Genomic DNA, 9,141 nt, shown 5'->3' on the forward strand with positions numbered 1-9,141 from the left:
AGCAGAGAGGGAACGGGAGCTGCTTCCAGTGAACTCTGTTGGAAAGAATGGCCTGCCCAGGATGGGGTGGAGTGGGTCGGGTCTCAGGGGTAAACACCGGCTGGGGGACTAAAGGGGCCTCGTGCAGGGTCCAGTTTGGGTCCATTGACCCAAACGGAGGACGCTGGTGCCCGGGCATCATGGCATCCTCTGCCTCATCCAGGCCCCGCCCACCTCTGGACACGGCTGAGCCCTGGAGGAGCATCCCCTGCCAGTGCCCAGTCCATCAGGGCGGGCAGTGGGGAGGCTTCCCATCTCCCGGTAGCTCTCAGTAGCTTTGCATATCTCTGGGGACTTCTGGACCGATCCAGACCTATATACAATTTCAGGGTCTCCTTACTTTGCCAGCGTCTGGGACTGAAATTCAACCTCTAAGCATTTAAAAGAAACAAGAAGAAAACTCAATCCCCTTTCCTTCCATAGCACGCTGGGACAGAGCTTTGCGGTTTCAAATCTCCTCAAAGAAAATACAGCAACTGCAGTGGATGGAGAAGCCCAGAGAGCCAGGAGGGGGGCAAGTGTTGCCGCCTCTGCCTGCGGGCTGGCAAAGCCCAGGCACAAGCGGGTTTCGGGTTGTTGAGTGGGTCAACCCTGGCTCAAAGTGTCAAGTGGAAAAACAGAATGTTCCACAGTTTGAGAAGACTTTGTATCTATTGTGAATGAAAAATGTTGCCCGCCATATCAGTAAACAAGGGCTGCTGCAGCCATCAAGCCACTGCCGCTGCCCCGAACGGTGAGCCCTCAGGGGACTCAGGATGGGAAAGAACAGAATACTGGCCCTAGACAGCTAAGGTGCACATCAAGGAAATGATTTCAATGAGCCCAGACGCTTGCATCTTCCCATACACAGAAAAGTGTTAAATTCATTAACTTGAGATACCTGGTTTTCTTTTAATTAACAATAATCTTTTGATGTTTCGACTACCTGGTATTTGATGCAAAATCCCCTATATATCCTGGCTCTTCCCTTACCTCTTCGGAGCAGTCCCTCTGAGCGATGTAAGAGGCTGTGTCCTGGGCTTAAGTCCTCAGTTTGGGCTGCCAAATAAAACATAGTTCTCAACTTTTAGGCTGTGCTTTTTTTTTCAGTCGACACTATCCATCCATCTCTCACAGATTACATAACAGATACTCTTCTAAGCATTTCTCAAATGTTAACTGATTTAGTCCCATTTTACAGATGAGAAAATCAAGGTGTGGGGAGCTGAGGTCCCTTTGCTACTGGTGGAGCCAGGAGTTGAGCCCAGGCAGGTCTAGAATGAAGGCTCTGCCCTCTGTGCCAGGCTGTCTAGGCAGCTGGGGGCTGGAGCCGAGGTGGGCAGGGCTGGCTCAGGGCTGCCACATGGGCTCAGCGCCTGGAGCTGGCTAAGAGACACAGACACAGCGGCGACCAAGTGATTTGGCCTAGAAGGACAGCAGGAGGGAGGGAAGGAGGGAACAAGCTCTCTCACAAGACTCCAGTCCAGTACCCCAGGCCCCAAGAGCCAGGCCAGCCAGGACCAGGTGGTGGTATTGGACAGGCACTGTAGGAAGGGAGGGGGACCTGGCTGAGAACTGCCAGAGAAGATTTTCTCTTTGACGGGGAGCAGGTCTTTGGAGAGAGATTCCGGCATCCTTGGACTCTGCCTGGGAAGCAGCTGCCTCTCATTCCCAGCAACTCCAGCACATTCCCAGGTTCAGCCTGCCCTCTGCTGGGCCTGTTGGGGGACGAGAAAACAGAGCATCCTCCGGTGGCTTCTCAGAGGCCCATGCTCGTAAACTGAGTGATAATTCACAGAATTGCAGTACAGTACTGCTTACACGTTTATCATCATTCTAACTACTTATTTGGGCTGAGAACTTTTAGTTTATTCCGCTTGTCAGTGAAACCATTGCTTGAATTGTATAAAATGTGTGAATGGCACATTTCTGTCACAGCTGGGGTCAGGGAGGGGAGTGTTGAGGGGCAGGGGTTAGAGCATTGGGCTCCAGGTCACTTCCCCACCCCCAGCATGTCGGGGCCATTCAAATTTACATGGAAGCAAGGGTATTGCTCTGCTTTCAAAGTTAGAGCCACTTGACCCCCTGCTGGCAGGTCCTTAATAAGGGACCTTGTGATGGAAGACGTGGTCCAGGCTCCAGGGCCATTGACACCCAAGACCTAAGAGCCCAAAACACTTGACTTGGGGCTTAGCTGAACCCTGGGGAGTTAGGAACAAGGGTGACAGTGTGTTAAGGCAACAGCATGTTGCTAGTTGAGAGAGATTTTCCGCCCTGGTCATGTCATTGTTTAAGTCTGGCTCCATCTTTTCCAAGCTCTATAAACCCGCTCTGATCCCACAGAATAGTTACAGGGGATCAGAAGTCCAGCTGACTCGCCTCTTTTCATGACCCAAACTTAATCACCAGTGAAATCTCAGCTTCCAGACAGACTGGCTTCCAGTCAGCTGCTAATATTTGAGTAACTGTGGAAGAAAGTCTAACTTGGCATTCCCTCGGCCAGGACCCTGGGTATTCGTTTTCTAAACCTAATTTGACAGTCAAGTCCCTGTTTACCTAAAAGCAGCGAACAGGGTCCCATCGCCTCGGGCTCATGTCAGGAGGGACCCTGTGTCTCAGCTCTAGAGATGCTTTCTCTTTCCATGGTCCCTGTCTCCTCCTGGCTCACGTCACACCTTCGCTTAAACTCACCCATCATCTATTCCAGTGACCAGAAAGAAAATTCCAGTTCCTTTTGTGACCAACCAGGCCTCACGTTCATCCAACGTTCAGCAATACCTTCTGAGCCCCAGCCATGCGCCGGGTGCTGACCTGGACGCTTGCAATAGGAAATGTCAGGGAGCGACAGTCCAAACTCCCCCCTCCGTGGAGCTATTTAGTGGGAGATGGGAAAACAGTAAGCCAACTTCATGAGTAAATGATGAGCATACAGAAGATGAGAAGTGCTGGGACATAAAGAAGCAGAGGGATGCAGCACTATTTACGACAGCCAGGACACGGAAGCAACCTAAATGTCCATCAACAGGTGAATGGATAAAGAAGATGTGGCACATATATACAATGGAATATTACTCAGCCATAAAAGGGATGAAATTGTGCCATTTGCAGAGAAGTGGCTGGACCTAGAGACTGTCATACATAGTAAAGTAAGTCAGAAAGAGAAAAACAAATATTGTATAACATCGCTCATGTGTGGAATCTAGAAAAATGGTACAGGTGAACTTATTCGCAAAGCAGAAATAGAGACACAGATGTAGAGAACAAACTTACGGATACCAAGGGGGGAAGGGGGGGTGGGATGAACTGGGAGATTGGGATTGACATATATACACTACTATATATAAAATAGATAACTAATGAGAACCTACCGTATAGCACAGGGAACTCTGCTCTGTGGTGACCTAAATGGGAAGGAAATCCAAAAAAGAGGGGCTATATGTACACGTAGAGCTGATTCACTTTGCTGTACAGCAGAAACCAACACAATATTGTAAAGCAACTATACTCCAATAAAAAGTATAAAAAAGTAAAATAAAATTTAAAATAATACAATTTAAAAATTAAAAAAAAAAAAGCAGAGGGAGAGGGACCCAGAATGCCAGGGGATGGCCATCAGGGGGTCTTGCTGCCAGGTGACGGGGCACATTAGCATTAGCAGTGCAGAGACCCCGAGATGTGGACAGCCCTGGGGACTGAGGACAAGCCAGAGCGCCCGGGGGGCCTGGGTGAGGGCGTGAGGGGACATGGCAGGAGCCAAGGTCACAGAGGATGACAGCAGGCCGCGCAGGGCCCCGGGGACCACAGGAAGGACTCAGCAATCGTCCAGGCGAGGGGGAGTCTCGTCAGGGTTCCAGCAAAGTGACAGCCCCCAGCTCACCTCTGCCAGGCCCCCTCTAGCTGCTGATTGTAAAGACACAGGGGTGGGTGCTGAGGGCAGGGAGACCACTGCCCAGCTACTGGGGAGCAGCGTGGACGTGATGAGAGGGGGTCAGAGTCTGGGCTTAGTTGAGGTATATGCCCACGGGATCCCCGGCCAGAGGGGTGTGGCGTGGGAGAGAGCCAAGGACAGTTCCCGACCGGGGGCCTGGGCCACGGGAAGGACAGAGGGGCTGGCCCCTGAGGCAGGGAAGGTGGGAGGCTGGCAGGTTTTCGGAGTGGGTGATGGGGAAGGTCAGGAGGCTGAGGTGCCCACTGGACCCCTGCAGAGGAGGTGGCCGCTCTGGAGAGAAGTCCGCCCCCCACCCGACACGTGGCCTGAAGGTTAAGTGTCAGCCCAGGCGACGTCCACTCCTCTCCCTCCCCTCACCCTGAGCTTGGCCACCCACATGTCCTTTATCACTGCAAACGTTCAAGCTCACTTCCCGCCCTGGCCTCCCGTCCAGGCAGCCCCCCATCCACCCGTGCTCTCCCGAGGCGCCCTGTCTCCCAGCTGCCGTGGCACCCGGTAGCCCTTGACATGACCTTGAATGCTTACACGGTGGTGCCCAGCACCCGCCCCCAGGACAGCATCGGCTCCCAGAAGACAGACACTGGTCTCGCTACGTTCCCGCCGCCCGTGGACACTCAGTGGCTGAACACGGCCCACCAGCCCCCCCGCAGGCCTCTCTTTGCCCTCTTCCCCTACAGCCACCTGCTGCTCGTCTGCCAGAGCATCCCGGAGGTGACCTGGGCTCCCACGGTGAGGCCCAGGGACCCAGCTGGTCACTGTTGCTTTGGGGGATCCTAATGAAAAGGGGCCTCCTTCCCGCACGCTGCGGGACCCTGCCCCGGGGGCCTTGGGGTAGAAGACCTCGCCATACACACTTACACGCACACTCACACACACACACACACACACACACACTCACAGGATTTAACTCTTTTTTTCCTCCTCCCCCTCCCTTTCTCAGCCCTGGCCCGAGGGTTTGCTGGGGGGAAGGGACTGGAGAGGCCTAAAAACCCAGCTCTACCCGTGTGCATTTTTTAAACGTAAAGAAGTATGTTAAGTATCAATTATGAACTTGATGTGTGACGGGGAGTGACGCTGACACTTCTTTAAACAGTGGAACCACTGAACAGGGACACAGCAGAGGATATAAGCTTGGCCTTTGGGAAGTGTGTCCTGTCCAGATCCCCGAGCCAATCCCACAAATCTCTCAAATCGTCAGGAAGACATTGAAAATTATGACAAACACAACAGGAACAGTGCAAACGTATACAAATATATTTTGGGAGTGAGGGGTGGTAAGGATGTTCTGAATTTCAGCATCCCATTGTCACTGCAAACCCCTGACGAGGGAATGCTCAGGGCTCCGGGCTCAGGGCAGGAAGCTTGGCCGCCAGCTCGCTCCTCGCAGACCGCTTCCCAGGCCCCTGAGGTCTGTTCTCTGTGGAGAGGGAGCTAGCTCGGCGCATGGGGTGCTGCTTCATCTTTTCTCCTGGAAGGGACGGTCAAACTGTTTGGGTGCTATATTTAAATATTTAAATAAATGTCCCCTAATTCCCAGCCTAGGAAGCAGGCTCAGGGCAGAAGGGGAGGGGGGCTTCTGTGCCACCATCCCCCCAGGCCTCCCCGCCTTGCCTCGCACTGGGGACACAGTGGTGAGGACAGGGGCCTGAAGATGCTGGGCACCGAGGGATGTGCATGTACCACCGTCAGCTGCAACCAGGGAGGTGCCTGCCTTGTCTGAGAACCTGCCCTTTGCCCTGCTGGTCTGTGTTTATGGAAAGCTTTCCATCAAGTCCTTGTCCCTCCGCATACACTCAGGTCACACAGATTTCCGTCCAGGTGTCGGATGGGAAGTGGCAGCAACGAGAAGAGGGACTCTCTCCCCGTGCTCTTCAGGGACCAGGCTTGTCCCCCAAACGCTGCAGGTGCCCCCAGCCATGGGGGCTGCTGGGAGGCCTTGCCCCTCGAGTCCCAACCCACAGCCAGCCAGGTGAGCAGGACCCAGCAGAGGGACAGAACAGGAGTCCATGGCTCTCCACTGTCCTGCAGTTCCAGCCACCAGGCCAACCGGGTGACCGGACCAAGGGGGTTTCCGGAATGCAGGACTTTCAGTGCTGAATTCAAGAAAGTCCTGGGAAACCGGGACACATAGGTCACCCTAGGGCCGACCTAGCCTCCATCCACCCCAAATGTAACTCTCCAGAGATTTTGTTTCTCTTGGTCTCTCTTTGTGTGACTCTTTCTGGATCCCGGCGAACTCTACTGGGGCAAGAATATGCTTTTGATTCTTATAAGCCCAGAGCCACTTATAAATTCCTTATTTGGGGCCAGCGGTTGCTCCAATTTAGCTCCTGGCACCAGGCCCGTTCAGCTCCTTGAAGTTCAAGGTTACTGCCGACAGAAGGACGAAGGAGGCCCTGTGCCTTCTGCCTGGGTTTTTGGCAAGCTCTCAGCGCTTCTCCTGAGTGCACCAGGCCTGGTCATCTTCCACAAGGATGGTCGCTGCCTTTGTTTTCAGCTCCTTGCCTGATGCTCTCGGTGAAGTTGACATGCTCAGTTCAGGAGCACACGTCCCCCGTTCAAGTTCAGCTGTTGAACACCCTTCTCTCTGCTCCTCCTAGGAGGTCTGGAAGGGAAGTTCCTGTTGATGAAAGAACATGTTGTTGCGTAAATTTCTGAATTTTTTGTTTATTCCCAGCCAAAGGCTCTTGAAGTTAAAAGCCAGGATTTTGCCACCTGCACACTTTCCTTTGTGACCTGCCCCCGGGGCAATGTGGGCCTCCTGACCAGCAGCCCAGTTCAAGGGTTTGGGGGTTAGAAAGAGCCCATCTGTTCATGTATCACAGGTCATCCTGCTGGCATGACACAGGAGGGCTCTGATCTGTCTGCCCCCCTGGCTAACTGGATGATTTCTGTGTCTTCTCCTCCCTGAAACAGATGAAATGCAGTGATGTCCCCATTCCTCACCTTTCCTGTACCCCGCCCTTTGCCATGACACTTTCAGGGCCCCCCATTGTGGGCCTGGCATCCTGCCCCAGAGATTTCAGTCTCTGCCCCGTGACTTGCTTTTACCAATAGGATTTTAGCAAACATGACAAAAGCAGAAGCTTGAAGAAACACTTGCATCTCTCCCTCACCCCCTTTTGCTCCTCAGCCTTTTCCACAAGAACATGCCCAGGACAGCCTGCCAGAGGGTGGGCCATGTGGGGTAAAGCAAAGGTCACCAGTTGTCCCAGCTGTGTCCACCCTGGGTCTACCAACCTGCAGCCAACTGGCAGACATGTGGGTGAGCCCAGCCACAACCAGAAGAACCATCTGGCAGAGCCCAGCCTAAGTCACTGACCCCCAGACTCATAACCTGCTAAATCAATGCTAACAGTGTGACACTGAGGTTTGGTAAGGTTTTTGTTATGCAGCATCATCGTGGCAAGTGATGACAGATTCACTCCAACTCCAGCTGCCAGAGGAAGCTTTCAGTTTCTCTGAAGTCTCAGGACCCAGCATGGTGCCGGGTATGGTTTGAGGCTGAAGGTGGAGATGGAAAGAGCCTGGGGTCGGGCAGACCAGAGTGTGGACCTCAGGTATGACTGTAGCAAGTTAGTTAACCCCTCTCTAGACTGGGGGCACTACTGATACTACTGATCCTAAAATTCTAATAGCTACAATGTATTGTGCAGTTATGCCTCTGGAATAACGGTAAGAGCTTTACCGTTGGATTTTCACCACAACCCTGTCACCATATGTCTGTTTTTCAGAGGAAGAAACTGGGGCTCTATGTGGTGAATTGGTTGGGCCAGGGGCACACAGCACATGCTATACTAAGTTTTGTTTTATGTGTGTTTTGCTTTGAGCAGCATATAGAATTGTCTATATAATATGACTCAACAAATCAAAAGTGTAGAAAAATAAGATTGGAAAAAAATATGACGATAGCAGTTGCCACAGAGTGCAACGGCTTTTTTTTTTAATTTAGTTTATTCATTCATTTATTAAACAAATGTGTTTTTTAATTTTTTTTAAATTAATTAATTTATTTAAGGCTGTGTTGGGTCTTCGTTTCTGTGTGAGGGCTTTCTCTAGTTGTGGCAAGCGGGGTCCGCTCTTCATTGCCGTGCGTGGGCCTCTCACTATCGTTGCCTCTCTTGTTCTCTGTGGAGCACAGGCTCCAGACGCGCAGGCTCAGTAATTGTGGCTCACGGGCCCAGTTGCTCCGCGGCATGCAGGATCTTCCCAGACCAGGGCTCGAACCCGTGTCCCCTGCATTCGCAGGCAGATTCTCAACCACTGTGCCAGCAGGGAAGCCCAAACAAATGTTTTTTTAAACACCTGTTTCTTCTAGGCATTCTTTCAGGCATTGGGTATGTGGCAATGAACAAATATATATATGTGTGTGTGTGTGTGTGTGTGTGTGTGTGTGTGTGTGTATGCATACATGTGTTTATAATATATGTATAGTGTTGTATGTATAGTGCTGGGTGTAAATGCCCTCTAGAAACTCCCACGGGCCAATACTTAAAGGGATTTGTTGGATAAATAGCATAACTCCCTGACTCGATGAACGCAAAACGCTGGGCTTTGTGTTCTACACCAGGGTCCAGAGTTTCCAACATGAGCAAGCTTCATTGGCTGAGTACAAGGTCTTGACATATTTTTCTTTATTTTTGTATTAACTTAAAATACTTAATAAATGTGTATTATCTTTTTAATAAGACATACCATTTTTAAACATTTCTCTTCACACGTATTTAACTGTGTATTCTATACCACGTGACCAATGACAGTATGTCCTTCATATTTTCTAACTGTAATCAGTATAAGGTCCTTTGGCTCAACCAACTGGAAGACTAGTTATTATGGATGACTTCCTCCTAAAAATATATAGAAATGCTGGTAAAATATGTATTAGTTAGGATAGGAAAGGTTGGGGTAACATATAGACCCCAAAATATAAAATGGTTGAAACATAATACAAAGGGACTCCTGTTTCTTGGAGATCTTGAGGAGGACCAATACTGAGGACAACAAGAAGGCTGATGACACACCAAAAAACATTTGTTTGAAGGCATTGGAGAAGCAATCAAGCCTAAAAGGCCAAGGTCCTGCACTGGCACCTTGAACAAGCTTCATTTGCTGAGCATTAGGTCTTGAAATTTTTTTCTTTATTTTTGTATTAAACTTAAAATTTTTAATAAATG

General features: G+C 50.8%; 1 protein-coding gene across 8 annotated transcripts in view; it reads right to left on the minus strand.

Annotated features, from left to right (window-relative positions):
* Positions 1–5,198: 5,198 nt before the first annotated feature.
* Positions 5,199–9,141, minus strand: part of CHST15 (carbohydrate sulfotransferase 15) — a 100,964-nt gene continuing 97,021 nt past the window's right edge. For all 8 annotated transcript variants that reach the window (XR_016388193.1, XR_016388194.1, XR_016388191.1 and 5 more), the window contains one exon: positions 5,199–6,587. Coding sequence is in view for 2 of the 8 variants with exons in the window: in XM_022568512.3 (XP_022424220.1) it covers positions 6,532–6,587 (56 nt within the window). In the remaining 6 variants the exon portion in view is untranslated. The remainder of the gene's footprint in view (positions 6,588–9,141) is intronic.

Source organism: Delphinapterus leucas, chromosome 16 (assembly GCF_059928025.1).
Source record: "Delphinapterus leucas isolate spDelLeu-1000000601 "Yukka" chromosome 16, BTC_Dleu_Yukka2, whole genome shotgun sequence".
In the NCBI taxonomy this organism is placed as follows: Eukaryota; Metazoa; Chordata; class Mammalia; order Artiodactyla; family Monodontidae; genus Delphinapterus; species Delphinapterus leucas.